General features: G+C 42.2%; 1 protein-coding gene across 5 annotated transcripts in view; it reads left to right on the top strand.

Moving 5' to 3' along the window:
- The window catches only part of GALNT9 (polypeptide N-acetylgalactosaminyltransferase 9), a 225,748-nt gene that overhangs the window by 73,008 nt on the left and 127,257 nt on the right, over positions 1–25,483 (top strand). For 2 of the 5 annotated variants that reach the window (XM_057414838.1, XM_057414839.1), the window contains exon 2: positions 15,429–15,583. The exons of 1 other annotated variant lie outside the window; for it this stretch is intronic. In XM_057414838.1, the coding sequence (XP_057270821.1) occupies positions 15,429–15,583 (155 nt within the window). Of the gene's footprint in view, positions 1–14,932; positions 15,584–25,483 lie in introns of those variants that run through there. 2 more of the 5 variants (XM_057414837.1, XM_057414842.1) reach the window with 2 other exon arrangements.

Consider the following 25,483-nt stretch of genomic DNA (forward strand, 5'->3'; position numbering starts at 1 on the left):
TGCAGTTATGCCAGGGTAAAGCAAGTGTCCGATTTATATCCTCTGCTAAAGGAATGGTACAAGTCTCTTTGCACTGCCCCAGGCAGGAGGTCTGCCCTCTCGCTGGAGCAGACACACTGCTTTCCTTAGGTCGGACTGATGGGCAGCAAGCAAATGAAGGTCTTGGCTGCATTTTCAGATTAGAAAAGCCCACCTTACACCTGCATGATCTTCTGTATGAATGGAAAACGTTGAGATTTTGTAATCAGAACCAAGAGAGAACAGGATTTTCAGATTCCTGGCAATCCCAGCTGTTGCACTGATGGGTTTTGGGGGTTCAGAAATAAAACAAGAGCTATGAGGATTTCGCATCCTCCTTACTCTCTGCTTTCTCCAAATATGACCAAGGAAGAGCTTTGTTAAGGACTGAATGTTGAAATTCAAAACTGCTTTGTCTGTCCTGTAGAAAAGCCATTTGTGCTCTCTCTAAAAGTGCTGATGTACTTTTTCAATGATTTTTTTTAATTGAAAAGACAAAATACACTGCCTCCTATTCTGGGCTCCTGGTACATCAGCTGAACAGACTGACTCTTCACCCAGCTTTCTGCTCTGGCCATTGTAGGCAGCGCATTTAGACGGCTTGACAGGGAGGAACCAAACAAAGGAAACAACCTCTTAAATGGAGGGACACAAAGTCCCATACTGCGGCTGTGGGTTGTTATACAAAGGGAACCAGGCAGGTAAAGAAAAAGCTGTTTTGAGTTTCAGGCTGATTGCAAATGACAAGTTATCAGGGAGCATAAAGAAGGAACTACTGTACATTTCATAACACCGATACTCTTTGTTAGACTACAGACAAAAGTAGGCTTTGACTTGAGACTACAGGAGAATACAAGATGAGAGTCTGTAAAGATGGAACATATTGATCTTCCCTTTATCTTTTCAAAGCGTTGCTCTTTTGTCAAGGTTCCTATTCTTGTATAGCATGACGTCCCTATCTTCCATTACTTTGTGCATTTCAGTGCACCTTTTCAGGGAAATACCACATTAATGTTTTCTGCAATTACATTTTTTAAACTGAATATTTCTGAATAATGGAACACATATTTGCAAACAAAAATTTATCTCCAAAACGAGATAGGAAAACTCAGTCTGTTTCTAGCCTGGCATGGGAGCACACAGCTTCATGTTCTTCACTGAAGATATATTGATTTATATGAACTAAGCGTCTTTTTCTCTAAGCCCCACATAAAAGTAGGTTATTTTGAAGTGTTCTGTCTCCTATGAACTCTAAAAAGGGAAGGCTTTAGTAGGGAGACTGGAGATAGACAAGTAACTGTGGTTTTTTGTTTGTTTGTTGACTAAATCAAAACACTGATGAAGAGATATATCGAACTCCAAAATGAATTCTTTAAGCTTTTTCACTAAATTGAGTAAGAAAATAAAAATTGAAAGTTCTTTAGGGTCAAAATTGGATCCAGTTCATATCAAGGTGTCATTTAGAAATGGAAAACTTGAAAGAGTAGAAAGATGTGAAAATTTTGAAACGACGTGACCCTTTTAAAGTTTATTTCAAAAGTAGTTGCAGTGAATGCTTTTGGCCCAAAATTGGGTGTCTAAATTCTATTTTTTAATGAACGAAATCATCTCCCAGGTCAGCCAAGTGCCTTGTCCCCATGTGTCTTGAAGCACAGAGTGCTGTTGAGTCATTGCCGTGCTCTGACAACATGAACTCCCATGGGTGAATTTCCAGGAAATAAGGGTTGACTAATGCTTTCTAATAAAATATAGTGGAGTAATAGGATAAACTACACACAACCATTATTCAAAGTGCAAACCTTAAGGAAAACTCTTAGTTTATTTTCAGTGAGGAAACAATTGAATCTGCCTGAAATCAGGTTCTTAATCCACAGCTGCTATAGATCAAAGCAGAAAAGAATTAAGCTTCAATTGACTTTCCTGACTGAGCATCAAACAGGAATCACTGGAAAGATGGAGTGAATTCCGCAATCTAAAATTCAAACACATTGCACTCAACAAGCTCACCAGATTGCCGGTAGCCCAGCTGGGAGGTGGCATCTGTGTGAGCTGGGTGACACTGAATAGGAAAAACGGACTTCCAGATACACAAATGTTGAATGATTCCTTGTTCTTTACAAGTTTTTCTCCCCAAAATGAGAAGTTATCAGCATTGAAACTATCCAGAGTGTCATAGATGTGACAGCGGGACTCACGTATTCATCTGAAGATTAAGGGAATTTAGTACAAGATCATAGTTTTGGAGGGTTTTCTTTTTGCTGTTTCTTCTTTTCTGGTTCCAGCCTTTTCTTTCAGCTCACTACAGAAAGTTTGCATTTCTTTTGTAATTGTGTAAGTTGCTTCATGAAAGCAGGAATAGGTGAAGTGCCACAAGCTTTTTGTCTGAAAATTTTTCATGGGCTTTAAAGGAACCTAATAACCGTATGTATTTCATCTCTTTCACAAGGAAGAGTTGGGACTTTGCTTCTATAAACCCATTCTTAGTTCTAAGAGCAATAGAGAATTCAGAAGTCCACAGGTCTGTCTGAAGTTGTGTAATTCCATTTCGCTCAGTTTTTCACTTTGATGGAAAATGGGGATTTACCCTCAAATCTGGCATGAGATTGGTATTTTTTAAAGTCCGTGTAGGTTTTTACAGGCAGTGCAAGTGTTTGTTCCTGGAATTTCCGAGCTGCTTTAAAGTATCCCCTGTAACTGTCTTTGCTGTTTTAACAGGCTGTTCTAGGTGATAGTCGAGTTAATGTGCTGTGTTGCCGTTATGTGCCAATTCCATTTCCAGCCTATGCTATTGGAGAAACACACAGAAAGAGAAAAAAATCCTATTCTGTTTTGCCTCCAGCACGATCCCTCTCTGAGCTTTTCTGTAAACCTCTGTGAAAGGGACACAGATTTGTCTGGGTGTCCTTGCTTGAAAGGCCGGAGCACCTTTGGGTTCTGCTGTGATGGTATGGAAAGTTTACTATGTTCAGAGGTTGCCTTTCTCCCACTGAAGTCAGCAGAGGAATGCTTGGGGCTATATCCTGAGCAGCTGGAAGATGGCACAGCTCCATTTACAGCTATAGGATCAGGCCATGGTGTAAAAACAAATGCCAGAGGCATTTTATAAAGGCTTGAACCCTGGGAGGTGTTTATTTGTGAATATCAATATTAATATGAAATTAAGTAAAAAAGAAAAAGAGAAGGAATTAGTATGAAAGAGCAAAAGAACTACAAGAAACAAACAAAACATTGCTTTTTAATTGGGTTGTGCATTTTCTAATTCCCTTTTCTAATCCAGTAGAAGCAGCTGGCTTGTGACAATATATTCTCAAAAGAATAAGCTATTTTCTTCTAACATACTAAATTGTGTCCATGTTGGCAATGTTTAGCATCTTGTTGGCTATCAGATATAGATTTTCATTCTTTAAAACAAAGGAGTCTTCTTTTCCCCCTTCTCTGCACCCCCAAAACCCCCAAATTCCTGTTAGGGTAAGAATTTTTATGAAATCATAAAATCATTTTGGTTGGAAAAGATCTTTTAAGATCATAGAGCCCAATCATAAAGATGACTTATCTGTTGCAGGATTTATCATGACTATCACTATGATTTAAAGGAGTGGAGGAAAAGGCATTCAGATACTTCTCTAACCATTTCAAGATGCTATCAGATTTGCTGCCATGTACCACAACTTGGAGAGATTTCAGAAGACAAAAAGGGGACAAAAGGTTTGCTTTCTCCAGTTGTAACTCGGTACAAGTTCTTAACACTTTATTATCCTACGGCTATGAGACTTTAATACTTTCTTTGGTGAGCTTTCCCGAGGTGAAGCCCTGCCTGATGGAGTTATTTGATAGCATTCTGGGGCTCGGATTTAATGCTGATACTGCATCACAGCAAAACATTGTTCTGATGGCATACAGTTCTCCAGTGGTTTAGGACCCACTGGTAGCAGCAGATGCATTTTAACAGCATCTGCCTTTTCGTCTGACCTGAAGGTGATGTTCCAAAAATTACACAGCAGTAAGGACTTACAGTTGTAGCTAAGGCTCTTTACAGATGGCTTTGGGTTTGACTTTTTGGAGTTTTTTGAATGCTGGAGTCAACCAAGATTGTTTCTCTCAGACAAAATGACTGTGATCAGTGGTAAATGAGATGTTTTCTTGTGGCAAAAATTACACAAGGAATACTTATGGAAAAAACAATCACCCCAAGTCTTGTTTCTGAGGGCATTGCAGTAGTAGAATCCACAGAAACAGCACAAGTCAAATGTCATCCATTTCTATTTTATCTGCTGTGCCTGCCTGTCCTTGCTGAGCTTACCAATATGTGAAACTATTGTGGATCACGTCTGTAGAACCTGACTTTTCATCAACAGCCACAGGCTACGTGTGTAGCCCTAGATACTACTTAGTCTGTTGGTCAGGAGACCAGGCATTTCCATTGACAGCTCGTAACACGACAGTCCAGTTGTGCCCAGAGTGTGTTACTGCTCCAAGTCAAGTAGTTGTACCCTGCCACAATCCCTGCAAGTCCACGGTTCAGTTACTCCCATCAGACCAGAAGAGCCCGTGTGAGCACAGTCTGCAGAGGTGCTCTCCTCAGCTGCGCTTAAAAGATGTCTTTCTTTCTGGTTGCCCTGTCCTGCAAGTTCAGACACTTGTGCAGTTGAGGAACAAAGTGGTGGAAGACGTGGCTTAGAACTGTTCTGTGTGCCGCAGAAATTGCACTTCATTTAAGATGAATTTCGGGCATGTTTGCCTTTGTTTTGTCCTTGTAGTTGTGTAGAATGCTTCCAAAAGCTAGGTGGGTGTAAAAGAGCATTCAGTCACTGGTTCTGATACAGATTTTCCTTCAGATGAAGGTTTTACCTGGCAAAGGTCAGGCTCAGCACTGCTGTTTGAGCTTACACTGATGCTATGCGCAGTTAGTGGCAATTACATGAATTTGCATTTTTAAGGCGGAGGATTTTTCTCAGCACTAAGTGGGGTTGTTATATCCAGTTCTTCCAAACACATTAGTATTACAGAGATACATGGCAGTATTCACTTATCTAATTTTAGAGTAGGCTATTTTAAGGGTAATCTAATGTATTCATTTGTCATACATAGAGTGAATGTTATAAAGATGGGCTATTTTTATCACTGTTGGCCATTATTACTTGTTTTGTCTACGTATTATGGGTCAGATGGAAGTTTCTCACTGTCCCAGTCAAGATCAGGGTCTCATTGTAGAGAAATGCTCTATTCAAGAATGGAGAACAAAAAATTTAGGGAATTGCCAAGGGGGAAAAGGGGGATTATAAGATACATACTGAAGGATTCAGCAGCAGAATGAATTTGATGGCTGTGTCTGTGACCAGTTAAAGCCAGTGCTAAGACCTGTTCTGTGAATATTACTTCTGGCTCCACTACCAGATTCATTTGCAAGTGTTTACTCTAAACCTTATTCTATTCTCTGTTCTAAACTTGATTTGTGCACCCGTGTGTCTGCAAAAGGTACGCCCGTTCTGAAGGCTTCTTAAGTATTGCTTCCTCAAACCAAACCCACAGAACATTTGCCTGCAGAGGCAACTAACTTCACTTACCTCCAGCTGGCCAGGGAACAGTGGCATTATGTCTGGACTGGGCTCTGGATCTTTAGGATGATCTGTTACTTGAGGGGCTGTTTTTATTGTGTAGCAAATGTCGTCAGCATTGTCACCCTTAAAAATACATTGTTTTTCCTATGCCATTCTGTCTTTTTTGGCTCGTATGGGAAAGCGTCCCATGCCAGAGCCTCTAAGACCCTTTGCAATACCACAGACATTCCCTATCCACGCGCTGGCCACAAGACCTCCTAAACCCTAGGAGGTCTTAAGTTATTTTAACTGCAGACACATAAGATGAATTAGAGGTTTTTGTTAACTTTCTGGGTTTTTTTATTTTCTGTCCAATCTACCCTAGAGCAGCTTGCTAAGTCCATTAGATTCCACTGTATTAACTTCCCTATCTCTAGCTTCCTCTTGCCGTAATCTAATTCATGTTACAGTTTCCTCTTTCCCGTGTTCAAGAAGTTGCAGTATTTCATGTGACAGACAATTACTGTTCCAAGAGAACTCCCCTAACCTCTTGTCAGAAGTTGAATAACCTCAGTCTATCACCTCAACTCTCCTTTTGTATTTACCCTGGCAGGGTCCCGTACTAATTGTGCTGAACAAAGCACGCCAACAAGCAGTAGTGCTCGCTCAGTGCAGCATTGCCTCTGTTAAACAGCAACTGAAACCCTGGTATTTCAAGCAATGGAGGTCCATGCTAACCTCTGCTGAGTCGCGTCCTCCCAGGGGCCTGTGTGCTGAAGTGGTGGAAGGGAACAGCCAGCACCAACAAAAGCTTTGCTCAGCACTAGGCAGCCTTTTCACTGCTTGTTGCTGATCTTTGGTTTATGTAAATCAAAAGCAGCTCAACAGACATTAAAAGATTTAATGTCAGGAAATTTTTGTGAGCTGATACAATTGGACATATGTTGGATATAATAGATAATAATAAATAGCATAAAGATAACTACAGAGCTTTCATGTTTCTTTGTATAGGTGGAATATGATCTGCCCTTTATGGCTGGTATGAATGTTTGTACTTGGGAAAATCAAGCCACTGACATAAAATATCTCTCTGTGTTTAGCATCAGAAGCAGTTAAGTGTTCTGTATCTGCAATTACATATCATGATGTAGTGGCTAAAGGCATACACTCTCTGAAACACTTATGAGCTTGGCCAGAGGCTCTGATGCTGCAGTTTCACTGTGGAGGGTTTTGGTGAGAAGTACTTTTCCCTCAAAATAAGTAAATATATAAATAAATGAAGCTCTTCAACCTCATGGCCCAGAGCAAGATTAATTAAGAGGGAAAAATGCTTAATCTATCTGCTCACCATAGAATTAGTGAGTAATAGAGGATGCCTTCCCAGCATCTACAGCTAAAGGGGTTATGAATATCTGTGTGTGTCGTACCTACTGTCTACCTACAGCTCCTCTCACCATGTCTCTCTTTTGGTGCCTTGTAGCAGATCTGTTGCTTTTCCATGTTTTTCTTGGTTTGTACTTCTGTTTGTTTTAGAGCTTCATATGGTCTCTGAATCAATTGCAATGAAGATTAATAAAAGCAAATTCTGTCACTTTCTTTATGGCAAGCTGTGCCCAGTTTTCAGATGGAGAAATTGAAAACTAGAGAAGTTGTGTGGTCTGGAACAGGAAAAGCATAACAGTTCTTTAAGCGTTTGCATAGTCCAGTATATCTAAAGTGTTCTTTTCCTACCCACTGGCTCATGTTCAAGTGCATTTAAAAGCCTCCAGAAGTGTTAAATGGGACGTTGTCCTTTAGTGGGAATATTTGGGAATTCAACTCAACTGGATGAGTTTGGTTTTGTCATCCTACCTCCATCTGTTAAGGCTTCTCACTGGCATGGTTTTTAGGATGGAATTTTCCCATACATCAGCTTTTTATCTTCTTTTTTTTTTATGATCATATGTTTTAAAAATACATTAAAAACTTTAGTGCTGGTTTGATTTCTATTTAAATATTCTGAACTTCTCTGTTCAAGGCAGATACAAACTGTACTAAATGTTCTTTATTGCACACACACACGTTGTCCCTGCGAAAAGCATCATACATCAGAGGCAGCAATGACTCTTCAGATTTGCCCAGTGACAAGCCACCATATAGCTAGGCTTTGCTAAAAATGCCAGTGTCAACTTTATTTGCCAAAACATGTTTTCTTCTTTCAAGCTGCCAGTTGTTGCTTCGAAATAAATGGAATCTAAAATCTCATTATTTTTATTGTTTAAAGCCAGCGTTGGGTGCAGCTCTGGGGGTCAGAAGGTAACAGCACTAATTTAGCCCTGTGCTGCTGCATTTAGAATATTTAATCCCTTCTGACTTCGACATGATGACTGGCTCTGTTTCTTAATTCTGTTGTGAGGATTTTGCTGGGGAGCCGTGCATCTCTTAATAATGTGCATCAAGACAGAGACAAGTAAGTAATGAATATTGTATGAGGCTCTTTTCCTGCAAGCAGATGAGCCTGGGCAAATACCTTCAGAAGTTCACAAGTCTGTACCTCATGGCAGAATTGGGATATGACAACGTGGCCAAAGATGAATGTACCCTGCTGAATGCAGTGCAATTCCAGCAGCAAAAGATTTTTAACTGTTCTGAGCCAGTGATAACGCTCAGCTTTTTCATAGGCTTTCAGCTGGATTGGGTAGGAAGAAAGATTCTTCAGTCTTGTTAGTACCAGTGAAGAACTGTTGGGTTCAACATCTGTCTGAGAAAGCTCACTTCTTTTTGCCGGTCTTTTAGTAAACAGATTTCTACCTAACGCACAGCTATATTAAAAACATGCCTTAATAGAAAACTTGATCTGGACAGTGTTTTCTGCCTAAGATAATATTTGATTAAATACTAATAAAGAGCTGACTGCAAATTCTGTTACCATAAGGTTGGCTGTGAAGAGTAAAGGTGGAAATGAGGTAAATAGATTCCAAGGAGGAACTCGGGGTCATAGCCCACAGATGTTAGCTGGCAGAGCCAAAGATTGATTTGTTCCTGGGAGCAGCAACACCATTCATGAACCATTTTTTTAACACTGTACTAAAAAGAAGCAGTCTGTTTTAAAAGCTATACAGAGTATGAGAGCAGAGACAGTGGCTGCAGCAGAAGGCAGAATACAGAGAACCAGAAGGCAGTATTGGTCAGCATGAAAAGCAAGAGTCTCGGCATGCAAACAGCCCAGCTGTTGCTTAGGTTTTTGAACATTTTCTGGCAGCAGGGATAAGGAAAGATGGATTTCAAAGAGTATAATGAGGTAATTTCTGTATCTGTAATAGCTAGATATTAAATTACATTTATGTATCTCTTGCACATTTATTTTCTTTACTAGAATTCTCATAAACATAGAAGCTGCCCTTGAAAACTTCCCAGATTTATTTCCAGTGTTTGAATCTCTCCATCTTTTCACAGTACCTCTGAAATTCCTTACAGTTAGTTATGACACTTATCAAAAACAGCTATCTGCAGCAGCTGTCAGGCAGGGTCCAGCCACCTTCCCTTCTTGAGGCGCGGATGGACTGACCCTCTCTGCCTTCTGTGGGAGATGAGGTCCTCAGGTGTTACTTCTGTTGTTGCATGAAGAAAATCTAGGACGTGCAAATAATCTTTGATTGTGGTGAATGGTGATAATCCTCTCTTAGCACACAAGAACCTGTTCTGAAATTACAGTAGGAGATAATAATAGAAAATGGATAGAGGACTATGCCGTTGGATTTGAAAAAGGCAGGAGCTCAAGTAATTCTTATTAAAATTGGTGAGAGCTGTAATGTTTATAAATTAGAGCTTCATAAAACGTAAGCACGTGGGTTGAATATTTTAGTCTTGGCAGTTATTTATATTCTGGTTTTACAATGACAGGTTTATTGGGGTTTTTAATGCGCATTTGGATAATTGTTGGGTTTTATCTGTATGCTATTTACTACAGGGTGGTCATCAGCACAATATCACAAGCATGAAAGCATCAGATTTGCCTGCAATTGTACTGTGTATTGTAAATCCTCTCTGGAGTCAACCCACAGTTTTAATACAATATGAGGAATATACGGGTAGAGCATCTTTGTGTGTGCAGCAGTGGGTGGTGGAACACGGTGCAGTTCTGTGTATCTGAGGAACTGCCCCATGTTCAAATGGGAATTGCTGCAGTTTTAAAAGGAAGCATCCCAAAATCCATTTAGCAGGCTTCTCTATAACCTTAGTAAGTGACTAATACTACCAAAATTAAAAGTGTGTGTTCATATATATATATAATTTCTGCAGTGTGTTCAGATTTTAAGGCATTTCATTTGATGTAGAACCATCCTCCAGATGAAGTTAAAATTCAGCACCTCCAGACTCATCTTGTGAATACTTAATCCTGCATTGTGCCTGTTTGAGTAGGTCTGTGGTTATGAATGAAAGCCTTTGCACGCTGTACTTAGGATCCCACTAGTAAACGTTCATGGCATTGGGTGTGTGGTAAGTGGAGCAGAGAGGTCATCTCCTAAAGTAAACACATTCACCTTGGTTGAAACCACAGCACATTGTGTTGTCATTCTGCTCTAAGTAAAGTAGACATTGATTATATTCAGGGCTGTCCGGTCACCACTGACCTTTGCTTTCTGAGCCAGCACCGAAGATTCTCATCACAGAATCACAGCATGGAAAACCCTCTGTCTTTTGGGCTTTCAGCCTTTTTAATGGAGTGAGAAGGATACCAGGTTGGGGATTCCTCTCTCTGCCTTACCTGGCCACAGCACTTCTATGCTAGAAATAACAAGCATTTGGTCAGCTGTGAAAATGCTCCAAAGCCTCTACATCAGCAGGAGCAGAGTGGCAGTTTGAAGCCTTAGGGACCTGGCAGTATCGTGCTGCAAGAGGAATGATTTGGCTATTGGCCTTCTTGTGCCACTGTAATTACGAGCTTGCCATCTTCTTCTGAACCTGCGGCAGAGAAGATAAGGGGCTGGTTGGATACAGCTCAAGTATGAGGCACTTGAGTCTTCCTTATTTATTTTTCTCCTAACTTGCTAGCTACTTGTGCAGAAATCTTCATGCAACTTCATGCAAATTCATGCAAATATGGTGTTTGTTCAGATGTGCTTTTGCAGAGCTCGCTGGGACTATGCAAAAGGGGCTGTACATACCAAATTGCTCAAGTATTCGATGGGCTGCAATACCTCTTTGCAACAGGATGAGGGCCTCAGTTCTGTATGTGTGGTCAGTTTAACAGAGATCTTAGACTTTGTCTGGTTTTGTTGCTGTTCTCTTATAAAAAAGTATTATTTAAAATAGAAAAATATTAGGTTATCTCAGATAAGTGGTGGGCTAGTAAATGCACTTGGGATTTCATTAGGAAAAGGGTAGGCGATGTTAGTGTGTGAATAGCTGCAGCTGGAAGCTACAATTCCGGATAATAATATTTTGTCTGTTTTGGTTTTTTTCTCTCTTTAAAGCTACTGTTCAAACACTTAAACATCAAAGTCTTCCTTTCTACACATTATTCATTCTTGCAAATGTCTCGTATCTTGCAGTAAAATGATCAGAAGGGTATGTCTCTTTAGATATGGTAAGTCAATCTTGTGTCCTTTTGGAAAAGTGGTTGGGAATGACTTTATTGTCATTAACTTGAATTCAATATTTTTTTCAAATCTAAGCTTCTTTAGATGCAAAAAACTTACAAGAAACTTTTCAATCGCTTCTCGCCTCTCCCCCAAAGTAAAATCTTACTTTGTTTCATCAGCAAGCCAGTTCCGTCATCTCCTTCTAGGGACATTAAAAGGAAACTCAATAGAAGACATTTCATAAAATACTGAAACTCATGTTGACTTATTTGAGTATGTGCCCACCATACCTGGGACTTCACAACAGAGGGCATGGTGATTTCAAGGGTTCTGCTATAGAATGGTACTTTGTAGGTCTGCCATGGCCTCTTACAACTTTTTCCGACCACTTCTGGGAAAAACCTGAACTTAGGAAGTGTCCTCATGGTGATGGGTATCTTGGTGATATTCAGTTGCTGCACAGTCTACAGCTTTCAGTAAAATCTAGTTCCTCTGTGTTGGCTGAGGTTAATAGCTCTGAATGAATTAGGGTCAAGCTGACTTGGAGTCTCTTGCCTTGACTAGTTACATGATGAGCTCTGCAGATAATGGCTGTAAGATTGATGCTTTTCTAAAGGTTCTGTTCAAAATCTTTTTGTTCAGTGTTGTTTGAAGTGAAATTTACTGTCTCTGACCTCAGTAGCAAAGCAGAGCAGGCTTGTAAATGCAGAAGCAATGGAAGCTTTCTTCTATATCAATATCTTTGTGCCAAGTTGAAGTGTTCCGCAGTTAACAGGAGTCAACAAAAGCAAAGAAAACTGTTGTGAGATCAACATTGTACAAGACCAATCACAGTTTCAAGGAGAGCCACAGACAATAGGAAGGTCTGGGTTTTATTCTGCTGTTGTCATTGCAGTGTTAGCTATTTGACAGTCCAGTAGCAGCCAGAAGTGCCCCAAGGCAATAAACCATCTTTACTACATTAGTGGAGATGCCTATGACAGATGGCTAGTTTAGAGTGCTGACTGTTTTTAGAGTCTTTACCTCTGGCTACTTAACATCATCTTCAGCTTCAGCCAGCTGTCCTTTATCCAGGTGTTTATTCTGGGTGAGCACAGTGATAGCAGAGAGATGTAAAAGTGTGACTAAGTATAGACTGTCACAGTATCTTGGTGTTTCTTTGTAGCGGCTTCCTAATCCATCTTGGATGATATGAGTGAAAACATGAGAAGTATGTGTAAAAAAAAAAAAGAGACTAATAGTGAGAGTGATAGCAAGAGAGAGAAACTGGATTTGTGATTTGGAATGGGATGCCAGCATCGCTTCTGGTTCGTTCATTGATTTGGAACAAGTTACCAATGCCTTCCCCCGTTGCCATTTGTAAGATGGGCTGGCAGCCTGAGCTGATTGGTACGGCTTCAACAAAAGCGTTTTCCCTGAAATCCAGATGTTGCATATATTGATTTTGATCTAGTTTTCATTTGGCAATAGAAGCCTTTCAGAGGGAAGAAAAATTGGAACTTGACCCCTTCTGGGCATGAAACAGTTGCTTCAGCCCAATGCTGTTTGTGTGAAAATGCAAAGCTTTTTGTTCCAATGCAAAAACAAATACATTTTCTAACCTTGCAGTTTTACTGTACCCACTACTGCCATCCTTCAGGCAGCTCTAACAGTGTATCTTTTGTAACTTACTTCGAAATCCCTGAAAGAGCAGTGATTTAAAAGAGCTATCTGTTATGGGAATGGTGTTAGGTAAGGTTTCAGCTATGTAAGCAGATTTTCATGTTCTTCTGTACGCACTATAGGCTATTTTTAAGCTGACCATTTAAGAACATTCACTTAGCAAAAGGAAGCAAGTGTTTGACCTAAGTCAATCATGGATGAAATCATGTCTTTGGAAGAGCCCATTGGAAACTGCAGTGATGCAAAAACCCCCTCATCAGAACTTGGTAAACTCTCTGAGGTAGTTGAAGGTCTTCTACAACTCTTGGGACAGCCTGTACACTCATGTGGCAGAATCCAAACTGAATTCTCATGGCCAGCTTCTGAACTTGGAGTTTGTAATGGAAATACCGATCTAACAGATTCTTAACCAGAAGACCAGCAGGTGTAGCTATAATATATTAAATGCTGTAGAGACATGTAATAAGCTACGGTTGAGCATTAGTTCAATATGTTTTCTTAAACCAAAATGGTATTTTCTAGGAAAAGTAATGCTGTGACAGACTTGCAATAAGAATACTACTAAAATAATCAAAACACTGGAAAATTGCAGGTTCTGAGCTGCTTCTGCTGAACTGACTGAGAGTTTTACTATTGCCTCAGCGAAAGAACAGCTGGCACTGCATCCAGACAGTATTTATGTTTAGGAATAGAATGAAGTAACCAAATCCTGTATGCGTTCCCAAAGATATAACTGTTTCTAAGAGGTAACACTGCAGAAACCTGTGGCATCTTTTGGCAGGTATAAATTAAATTATGGTGAAACTCCAGTCTAGGCTTGCTCTGCATTGCTGATCCCTCAACACAGGTTTCATTAGCAAACCCCAAAAGACAAGGGAAGAATTCCTCTAAGACAGCAAAACGTCCTCGCAAGCAAATTCAAAGGTGAACAACAGGAAGGTCAGAAGTAAGACAGCAGAGAGCAGGTCTTGCCAAGTCACAGTGAATTCAGCAAGGTTGTAACTTTTGCTGCATTTTGAGCTTGGCAGCTCCCAAAATCAAGAAGGAAGGATGAAAGGGGAAAAACATAATCCAACCCTCTGAGAGAGATGGTATAGAAAGGAGATCACTAGGAACATGAGTGGAGAAGCTGCTCTATGATAGGGCTTATTTAATGGGCATCGGTATCAAGCTTAGAGATCCTGGTCATTCTTCAGCAGTTGCTGGATGTGTGTGTCAGAGCCAGGGCCTAGGCTGCTTTTCCCCACCTGTGTATAATTCCATGATGGGAAAGACATGGACCTGTTGGAGTGAGTCCAGAGGATGGCCATGGAGATGATCAGAGGGATGGAGCACCTTTGCTCTGGAGACAGACTGAAAAAGTTGGGGTTGTTAAGCCTGGAGAAGAGAAGGCTCCAGGGAGACCTTAGAGCAGCTCCCAGTACCTAGAGGGGATGACAAGAAAGGTGGCGACAAACTTTTTTGTAGTGCCTGTTGCAATAGGACATGGGGTAATGGTTTTAAACTGAAGAGAGGAGATTTAGACTAGATATGAGGAAGAAATTTTTTATGCTGAAGGTGGTAAAACACTGGCACAGCTTGCCAGAGAGGTGGTAGCTGTCCTATCCCTAGAAGCATTCAAGGTTGGGTTGTACTGGGCTCTGAGCAACCTGATCTACTTGAAGATGTCCCTGCTCGTTTCAGGGTGGTTGGACTAGGTGACCTTCAAAGGTCCCTTCCAACTCAGAAGATTCTGTGATTCTATGATTATGTGTATGCTTGGCAAGAACTTCTCTTTCTCATGGTCCCAGCCATGTCACTTGCAGTAGGACCATTAGCCAGTGTTGTACATCACATGCTACGAGTTCTCCCTGTTGCTGGGAGCACGTGAACTTGTTCCAGGTTGTTTCCAGTAGTGAGGCAGGTGGGGCTTCATCCCACCTTCGGGGCACCCCATGGACAAGGACAACCTTGGTCCTGTGCGTGGTCAGGAGCTGAGTCTGGTGATGCCTGGGCAGGACGAGGACTCTAGGTGGGCACCGAAGAGAAAATGGCCATCGGTGTCTTCCGTGGGAGAGAAGCACGGGACTCGCCTGGCTCCTTCACCGCTCCGTCGTGCTGAAATACAGCGGGGAGTGCCGGGGCGGCGAGGCAGGGCCCCGCAGGCCGGGATGCGGGGCGGGGAGCCGCGGGCGGGGCGGCGCGGCACGGCGGCTCCACCGTGTGCATGTAGATGAGATCCCCCGGAGCACGTCACTCCGCACCGGCGCTCTGCGTTTGGGGCGGCGGAGAGTGAGGGCGGGCGAGCGGGAGCGGCCGGAGGAGGAGAGGCGGCGGCGGCAGCTCGGCAGGCAGCATCGCTCGCCCCCCGCGCTCCATGCCGCGCAGCCCGCCGCGGCGCGGGGCCCGCGGGGCGAAGGCGGGCGCCGGGCGGGGAGCGGCGCGGCGGTGCTGAAGGACAGCTCCGCTCCGCGCCCCTCCGCGCCGCCCCGCGCCCCGGGGCGCGCCCCGCCGCAGAGTGGCCGCGGGGCCGCTGTCCGCCGCGCCTTGATGTGCCCCCCGCTACCGCGCCCGCGGCTCCCATGGCGGTGGCACGGAAAATCAAAACTTTGTTGACGGTGAACATCTTGGTCTTCGTGGGCATCATCCTCTTCTCCGTGTACTGCAGGATCCAGGACCGCTCCCAGGAGCTGGTGCAGATCGTCCGGAGCGCGGACCGCCGGGCCAGGAGCCGCGGTGCCAAGGTGGGCAGCCTGGCCGACAGGGAGTCCATCCTGCAGCGCCTGGACCACCTGGAGGAAGTGGTCTACAACCAGCTAAATGGTACGGAGGGCTGGGAGGGGGGATGCAGCACCAGTCCCAGGGTGCGCTGCGTCCTAGGAGGCTGCTGCAGATCGGGGAAGTGCTCCCGAAGTGGGGAGGGAAGCCCGAGCATCATACGCATTAACCCCACTGCTGAAAGGCTGAAAATGAAGTGACCGCAGGGTTTTGCTGGAGGGATTTGTTGAGCCCCCCCCTTCCCCCCAACTCTCAGCCCAAAGTCAGGACTTCCTCAGTGGGTACAAAGTTAAGGAGGCTGCAGAGTTCCTGGGTTTAAGGGTTAGTGGAAGTTCCTACCAACTGTACCAGGTTTTACAGTTTGCCTGGATATATTAACTCTGCATGGTGTTTGCGTAGCGAGTGCACTGCTAGGTTATAGCTGGAAGTCATTTACTTGGTCTCAGAACTACTTTAAAAACGTTCTGCTGAGTTCTTATGCTGTGTACTTTTAATGGTCTATTTAAACATGGCACACATATGTTTCCTTAATGACTGCCATTTGAATTTGATATTATCTTTGGTGAGGAGGGGGAAACATCCACCACTTCTTTTTATTATGACATACTGTTCTAGTTCACCAGCTTTGAAAAGTCTTGGTAGGTAAGCAAAGAACCCTACCATTGCAGTTGGAATAGCCTAAGCCATAAAAGTTGCTGTAGGACGACTAACCTTTCGTATAGAAACTGATTCTTTAAAACAAGTGCATTTGTGTTTGCATGGATTTCTAAAGGTCTAAGGGTAGAACGTCAAAAAAAATAAGTATGTGATTAAATACATCAGTGCATTGGACAAGGAGAGGATGAGGGAGGGAACTTTTACATGAAATTACGAGGTAAATGTAACATTTAGTGTCTAGCACCAAATAAAACTTGCAGTGTAAATGTTTCGGTATACCAAATGGGCTTATAGGCTGCTTGGGAAAATCTTACTCATAACATTGATTTAACAAAGGCTACTGTAGTCTCAAAATGCAGACAAACGGGAGGGTTAGGATGAAGTATATTTCCTATTACTACTTTCTGAATGAATGTATAAATCTAAGTAGGTTCGACTGTTATGGTAGTACTCAGTCTGCCAGCGAGTGTTACAGAACAGGCAACCCCTTACGCGCTCCTCTGTATAAACAGGGAAGAGAGAAGGGGAATGTGGAGTGTGGGTGTCAGTCACAAAAATACAGTCATGAATTAGAGGGAAAGTGTCAACAGCTGTGTTTCCTAACCATATTTTGGAGCAGTTTTGAAGGATTTAAGAGGGAAATCCTTCTCCTAAATTCCACGAAGTCATGGAGTTCTCAAGCTAAATTAGATCAGTCCCTGAGCTATATTCATTGTAGCTCAGCTATGAATTGATTGGTTCTTGGTGGTGTTCACAGGTGAGGCTTGGGTAGGATTTACCCAAGGTTCATCTCAGCATCCCCCAGAGAATCAGCAGGAGCCCATTGCATGTAATGATTGTGGCTTCACAGTGAGCAGGAAGGTCTCTGTAAAGTATGCCTTTATTTTGGGGACTTTTGTTCCTTTCCCTTTAGTTTGTTGGATACAGAGCTGCCCAGTCAAATTACTTGAACTTAAATGTTATGTTGCTGCTTCAGGTCATAATAAACACTGCAGGCAGTTTCTTCTTGAAAGTTCTTACATAGAAAAATAGAGTTTTTCAAGCTGGGCTGTTCATTTCCCCTCAATTTCTCCCTGACACAGTTGGGGCTTTTTACTTCACAGTGGTACGTTCACGCAGATGAATTATTTGATCATTGTGAAATGATACTTGTCAATGCCTTTATTTTATTTCTTCATCTTGTGGCAGTAAAACTGAGAAGTCAAAAAACTTAGGAAGTGCTCTGCTGAAATGGTCAGAGTTGCATCACTGTAACGTGAAATCGGGATCAAGCATCTGTGTTTGGGTTTAGCACACTGGTATTCTGTTTCTAGTATCATGACTCATTACTTATGCCATTAATGGGCATACTGCTGCTCTGGCAGCATTGAGATTCCAGGGAGCCTTCCTGTGATGATGCTCTACTGTGTCTCACAGAAAGACTGGTATTACTGAAACACTCTGTCTGCTCTGGAGCTGTGCAGCATCATCCGCATGTTGAGCAAGGTTTCTCAGACGTTATCCTGGATACTGTTTTGCCACAAGGTTGGAGAGCCCTCTGAGGCTTTCTTGGATGTTCCCTTTTCATGAAGGGGGTCAGAGTCACTTTTATATGGACAGACAGACAGACAGGGATTTGACTCATAAGGAATATGGATTCCTTGCATAACCAGAACTCCTGCAAGTTTGACTCAGCTCAGTGCTGTGGTTACAGTAGGTCTGTCCAGATTAGGATTTCAGTTTCCTCCTCCTGCTTCTTTCTATTTTGGGATCAGTGAATTTAGAGCCACCTATTTAAGTATCTTATATTTTTTGTAATAAAGTCTCAGTGTTCTTTTATTCCATTTTTCTCTCCTATTTGGATTAGTCCTAAACTGGTAAGACCTTAACTGGATTTCCTAGGGACTCTGTTGAAGATCCAAGGCAATAGAAAGACTTTGCTGTGAGAGACCAGCCCTGCAGCTATTCAGAATTTTGTTTCCATCACACTTATTTGTTTGCATGAAATCACAGAAATGTTATTTGAAGGTGTACTTTCTGCCAGGAAGAATGAAACACAAGCAGTAATGATACAAATGCAGCGAGAGGCAACCCAAACCTGATCACTAGAGAACTCATTAACTTCTCGGGCTGAATAAAAACTGTGCACACGATGCCTGTGGAGGTGCGAGCAGGACGCAGAGGACCACACGTGAAAGTAGAAAGTTGGTCCTTGCCATTATCATTGGCAGAACAAGAACTGTTTGGACTAGAATGAATGAGAATTGCCATGATTCCCTGCAGAGCAGTGCAGACATACACCCAAACAATAGTTTTCAGATGGCTCGTGCTTTGGTTTTCTATCAACTTAGAAAAATAGTGTTTCTAAAAGCTTTCTGTTCGCTCAGCTGCTGTGAGTTGGGGTGTAAGTAAAAGAATGGAGCGTGCAAAGGGAAGGGAAAGCAATGAAACACATCAGTGGAATTTCCTTGGTGAAACCTTCTATTATCTCTTGATATTTGACTTAGAGTATAACAATTGAAAAACTGAGTTATTTTGGATCTAGTTCATCAATCTCTCTGTATTTTTTCCTTCTTACTATGGCATTTCTATTGATGAGTATGATTTATTGTCAGTCAGTACAGAACTAATGCCAGGCAGACCTAGTAGCAATTCATGAAATGGCATAATGGTAACACCCTGGAATTTTCTTCCTTTGCCTCTGTTTTTTTTCTAAAGGGGAACAAATAAAAAAGATATAATTGACTGAATTTTTCCCCTAATCAATTTTGCATCTGAATGTGTTGCTAATGATTTATCATAGAGAAGAAAGAATTTTTGATGCCCCAAGTAGAGCATAACCTTTCATGCCAAAAGCAATTGAAGGGTCAGACTACAATTTCACTGTAATTGCCTTTTTCCCTTTTCACTGTCTCTTTCCAGTAATATACAACAATCAATACAGCATGTAATTAGATTTCATTCAATCTGCAAAGATTAAGAGAATTTTCATCTTCTCATTATGTATGCTCACGTCATGTCTTCTTATGCATGTCTTCTACATTAGACCTTTTTGACCTGCTCTGTTGCAGATGGGGAGGGATAAGTTTGGAGTATTTCCTTGAATTTGACAGATTATCATTCTTTACACATCATAATTTGATTTTGCTCTCTTTGGGAAGATTAAATACAATAGCAATTTCCAGTATGATAAATGGGTTTTATATTGCGTACACGTTTTGTGGAGGAAGGTTAGGGAAAAGCTGGACAATTCACATAATTGCGGCACACTGGCTTAAAATGCTGGAAATAGCAGGTCCTAGGTGCACAGGACTGATTCACGCAGATGGTGACTCCTGGTTTTTAGAGTGTACTGGAAGCAAAGTGATTGCATTTAAAATTCAGCCTGGCAATCTGCATACTTAAAAGGTACAGTAGTATTTTTTAAAGGCCAGTTTATTCTCCATAGGCTTGGGACCAGTTGAGAATAGTTCCAAATTTCCATATCAAAAGTAAGGGTTGGGAACAGGATGCAAACAGATCCTGCAAATGTCTACATCAGGTTTGCCAAAAAGATGCTTTTACAGCTGGCAACTTCCAGTTGAAGAGTAATTCCTTAGCAGAGAAGAGAGTGAAACCACATGTGCATGGGGGAAGAGTCAGTGTGACTGCCAGCCTTGCATCAATGAAACTGCATTGTCTCATGCACAGACTCTCATGTTAGAACTATTTCTGTTTAATTTGTTAATGGTCTGATGCTAACATAATTATCTCCTTAACATATGGGGGACCGTTCTCAACCATGTGCTTTACTTGTCATGGAATCATAGAATAGTTAGGGTTGGAAAGCACCTTAAGGTCATCCAGTTCCAAACCCCTGCCATGGGCAGGGATGCCTCACATCAGCCCATGTTTCCCAAGGCTCTGTCCAGCCTGGCCTCAAACACTGCCAGGGATGGAGCATTCACAACTTCCTTGGGCAACCTGTTCCGGTGCCTCACCAGTTTCTCTGTTTACCACACAGTATAACAAGTATTTTTGATTGTTCTGGCTCAGTTACTCAAGCCTAGTTAAGCAACCATTGTCACAGGCCTGACCTGAAGGTACTGCAAAGTGATGGTCAAGTCCAAAACACCAATTTCCACTGCACACTGGCTGTGTTAGACTTGATTTACGGAGCTGAGGAAACTCATCGTTAGTGCTTTCTGGAAGGCCAAGATTTTATTCCCCCAAAATAAGGGAAGAAAACATCGTGGGTCAATATTTGAATAGCCCCTATAAAAATATAAGGTAATATTTGAAATAGAATTACTCTGTTCAGGCACTTTAAGGAGAAAAGGTCTAAAGGTTTGGTAGAAAGAAGAGGGTAAATCGCTTTTGTGAAACACGCAAAACTACATTCAACTCTTCAAAGTATTGACAAATAGAAAAAATACATCTTCATTCCAGCAGCACATCAGTGGTTTTAAAGCCTCTCCCTGTACTCTTATGTTTCATATACTGGTAACTGTTTTTTTTTTAATGTAATGTTTCTGCTTTTTTGTGTTTGTACTTGGGAAGAAAGCTTATTTTGACAGAAAAATCGTGGTAATTTTATCATTGACTCATTCATTTGTGTGGAACTTGAATCATTTTGTGCTATATAGGATTAAAAGCAATGTTTACAGAGGTGGAAAGAAAATCATTGACTGATGTTGCGTTTGTTGCCTTTTAGCAGGTATTGCAGTTCAGTTTCTTTCCATTTATTTATAGATGTAGGTGGAGTTGGAAAAGCAAATATGGGCCTGTCATCTTTCTAGTGAAGAGCAGCAGCGGGGTTCTTGCACATCTATAACCACCACATAGGTTTAGAGAATGTAGAAACCTGGCTTTAACCTAATACCCTTGATAGCGGGAGGTGTGGGGGGTGGTTTTGTGTGTTGTTTGTTGTGTGTTTGAGGTTTTTAGTAGGTAAAGGCAGGTAGCAGTTAAAACAGGAGCATCGTTTAAGAATGCAGTTCCAGCCACTGAGTGTATGGCTGTTCTCCAAGGAAATAATAAGATTTATGAAAGGAAGGAAAAGAAATGAGTCATGTTTAACAAATCTTGCTATTCTTAATGCCTTTCTGTAACCTTACTAATGGGGTGTTCAGTCTTTCTCAGTGTACTTGGCATACTTATTTATTATTGTTGTTAGTTGTGGGGTTTCACTGGTAGTCATTTCCATCACTTAGTTTAAACTACCAAAACTGAAAGGGGCAAAAAAAAGGACAAAGACAAAGAGAAAGACAAAGAAAAAGAGCCTGTGATGTTTTGGATAACAGGAAGGAAGGAAGAAAGCCAGTGACAGCAGAACAGCTTCCAACCTTGTTGTAGTCCTATTGATCAAAACTGCCCTCTGAAATAAGAGAAGTTTAGCTTCTGAGAATGAAAGCCAGAGAGAGATCCTCCTGCTGACCCAAAGTTATCTTCTCCTGAGAGCCCAGAGCTAAAGCAGCCAAGTGCTAATTGGATGTGTATGACTTGTGTATGTGACTCTTTTCTGAAAAGCCATAGCTATGATGCTGTGGAAAAGGCTGTGAATATCTGAAAACCTCGTAGGTGGAAGCAAAACTCGTTTCAAGGACAGCAAGGCAGATGCAAACAGATTAAAAATTGTCTTTCTACCCTATAGTTTTTGTCTTTTCAGGTGTTGTGGAATATTCGGGTTTCACAGGCAGCTTTGGAGACAAGCTACAGTGCAACTGATGCTTGCTGGTTACTCAAGCCCTCTAGCACATAAAAGAGCATAAAAATTACCTATAGCAAGGCTATCTCCTGAATAAAGATATTCTTGACTTATAGAACAGAAGGAATAAATCAGGGAGCAGCATGATGCAACTTGGTCTCAGGTCCCCTCATTTAGCTGAGGTTACTTGAGTTTAAATGCATGGTAGTACTGCTGGGGATGAAGGTGGCAATCTTGGTTCTGTAATTCGTATCTCAGTTTAATCTGCTAGGCTTCCCAGTTCTTATTTGCAAACTCTCCAGTACGCTGAAGTGTATGGAATTTCACCCAGAGAAGATAGCTTCAGAGCTTGGCAGGCTTCATCTTTTCAGTGTCAGCTTACCTCTAGTTTCTCTCCTGCCCTCTTTCATTGCCCACATATCCACACTAGGAGTGTACAAGAGTGGCGTGAATAATCTGTAGGACTTTTCTTGCCTTCGTTTTTTGAACTCTGAAGCAGTAGGAAAGGGACTTAATTTACATCAACAAGAGTTCCTCTAAAACAGAATTGAGGATGGGGTTACTACATGTGGCAAAGTGGTCCTTTCTTCAAATTGAGCTTCACCACCTGCCTTCACCTATGATCTGGTGTAGATAAACAGAGTGAGCTCTGTTTGTATCTGCAGGTCTGTAGATGTCCAAGGAATTGGTATTTTGGAGCTGAGATCTGCTTTCTTATCCCTCTGCCATTCTCCTCCAAGGTGAGGGAAGTGGGCTTGTGCTTCTGTGGTTCTTTGCACTATGTTTTTATTTCATCTCATTTAGCTAGTTTGGACTCATTGCTGTGTGCAGAAGGACAGTGCAGCAATCCAGTGGCACATCCAGAGGAGGGCTCTCACCAGTTCCCTGCTCCTCTTACTGCATTTGTCAGGCCATTTCATTTCTGACTAATTGTGTGTGTTTGATTATGCCTTGTATGTCACAGAATCATAGACTCTTTCTGAAATGTGTTTTGAGGGGGCTTACTTTATTATCTATAGACCAGTTTGTTGGTCTAATAGTAAGAGAAAGAAATGGATGTCCTCAGGATATGATACACCCACTTGCTGTTTGCCATCAGGCTGAGTGACCCTGTGTGCATTCTGCCCAACCTGCAAAGCTGTCTTGTGAAGCACGTGTGGCTGCCTGCCTGTTTATTTGACTTAGGGGACGTGTTCTGAATGATCTGTTCTCAAGTCAAGGATGAGCCTTGGATCCTGACTTGGTTTGTGTGCTCAGTGAGGGGAGTCCCTCGTGAAACAATGCAGTAGAAAGGGGCCAGATCTGGGAATCGCTGACAAATTGCAGAAGGCAATCGTTTTCCATGTCCTTGATTACTGGCTTTGGAGGAGAGACTGAGGGCAGCTGCAGGGTAGACAATAGACTGATTCTGCTTTGTCATCATGAGCATGTGGATGCATAGTTTTCTCAGGGGCTGAAGAGATGTCAAAGTAAATGAGCAAAACACGGTTAGAAAAGGTAAGAATGTAGATTTCTGACTATTTTGAGCCTTCCACCACTTCCTATGGTGCTGTTCTCTGAAAGCCCTTTCACTTGCCACCACAGTCTGATTTATACTGTTCATACCTTAGCTCTAATTTGCATGTCATCCTGGGAGAATGGGCAGTGATTAAGAAAACTAAACCAAGGAAAAGGTTTTAAAAGTGGTTCTGGCAGGCAGAAGTATTTGATGCCTGTGTACTACAGGAGAGGGTTTCCTGTTTCTCAGCATCATTTGGAAATTACATCTAAATAACCCAAGTCAGTGGATGAAAATACAAAGGAGCACATGGGGCCTCCGGGATTCTTCAGTGCATTTGCTGCAGTCTTCATCTCCTGGACTGAACGTTACAGCAGATGCCTAAGAGGCTGCTGTAATGCTGGTGTCTCCCTTGGGTGCAATAGCCACTGCAACCTGGTATAGCACTGGCAAAAGCCTCAACAGATCCTTGATGCCTCCTTCCTCTCTGCAAGGCCAAGACATCTGTGGAAGAAGCTGCTGATATAAAGGCCTTTGCTACCTGTGTGTCACGGGACTCCACTCCAAGGGGGCAGTTCCTTAGCTGTACAAACCACTGCTTCAGGCAATTAGCTGTGGTGGGAGAGAGAGGAGAAGATCTCAGTCTATGTAGGAAAAAGGCAGCTGTGGAACTCAGTTACCTACTTTTTCCTTATATTTCAGCACTACTTACACAGGCAGTCCAGTTGCCTTTACTGGAGCGCTCATGGGAACATGCACTCTCTGGTGTAAGGATCTCTCACGCTTTGTAAGGCGTGACTCAAACCAGGTTTGCTAGAGCTGCATTTGAATCACTGCTTGGTACAAGCAGCATAAAAGGTCTCCCAACCAGACTGTAATGTCTGATAAACTGACTGGGGGAGAAAATGGATCCTGCCAGGTGTCTCACTTTGTGAAGTTCTTAAAATATACTAGTACTGAGGTTCACACAGTGCTGGGTTAGACTGTGCAGAGATACCTGCGAGGGGTATCCTCTGTCATAGACTTCACAGGCTCGTGAAGCACAGAGCTAGTCTCTGTTGGATTACCAGTGTGTGTGGCTAGTTTTTCTTCCTTGGGAGAGCTGTTAAAAATCATGATACAGTGATACAGTCAGCAGCCATGTTTAGTTGGGAATCAAAGTCAGAAATCTAAGTCCAACACTTGCTTTCTAAGCAAACCTCTGGTCCTGCCAACCCCTGTTCTGCTGTCAGCAGGCATTGTGTGGACAGTGACAGATATTGCTGGTTGGATGGGAAACTTGCTCAAATAGGTTTTTATCCCTGCAGCAGTGATCCAAGTTCTCCTCAGCTCACCCATGCACTTACTCTTGTTGAAGTCAGTTGCCTAAATTCATCCATGCTATTGATCCAGAAGCATCAGCACAGGGATTAGTTATCAGCTCAGTAACTCCAGTAGCAAATTTGGCCAAGTGAAGATGCTTCTGCCACGAGACAGCCATCGAATGCATCAAAAACTGGAACTTGAGCAAGGTCACACCGAGTCTCCCGTTTCTGTTTCCCACAGACTAGCATCCTAGCCAAGGTACTGCTGTGTCATTCATAGAGCAAAAGGGGTTTTATTGCACAGGAGCTCATTTTTCCTGCAATTCTAGAGAAGTTTCCTTCTTATTTTGTCTCTTGCATTTTTGGTGGGGTGCTAGGGTTAATTGGTTGTTTTTCATTTGGATTCTTTAGGCTGGTTTTGTGTTTTCTTTGGCAACGGGGCCTCACTGCCCTTGTAGAAATTGAGTTTTTTCTACAGCTTTCATATGCCTTTAGGATGTGAAGCTTTTGTAAACAAAATGCATTTTTTGTTACATTAACTCATTTTCAAGCAAGCCTTGTGTGGTAGAAAAGATTGGTGCTTTTCTTCCCTGTGCATACTGAACTGGAGGCAGTGATAAGACTAAAAATATCCCCAATTGAAATAGCGTTGTATAACCCAAAGGTTAGCCTTCCTCAGGATTAAAATTTGCAGTCGCTGTATAGGTTCCTTGTAAGGCAGATTTCTAGTCATCCAGCCATGTGTAAAATGAGGCTACTGATAGCTGCAGAATCTTGTGTCTGCAAAACTCAATCCCATTGGTGCCACCAGCACAAACTGC

This window comes from Pezoporus wallicus, unplaced genomic scaffold (assembly GCF_028554395.1).
Source record: "Pezoporus wallicus isolate ANWC-B61680 ecotype Strahan unplaced genomic scaffold, APGP_CSIRO_Pwel_v1 contig_8047, whole genome shotgun sequence".
Classification (NCBI taxonomy): Eukaryota; Metazoa; Chordata; class Aves; order Psittaciformes; family Psittacidae; genus Pezoporus; species Pezoporus wallicus.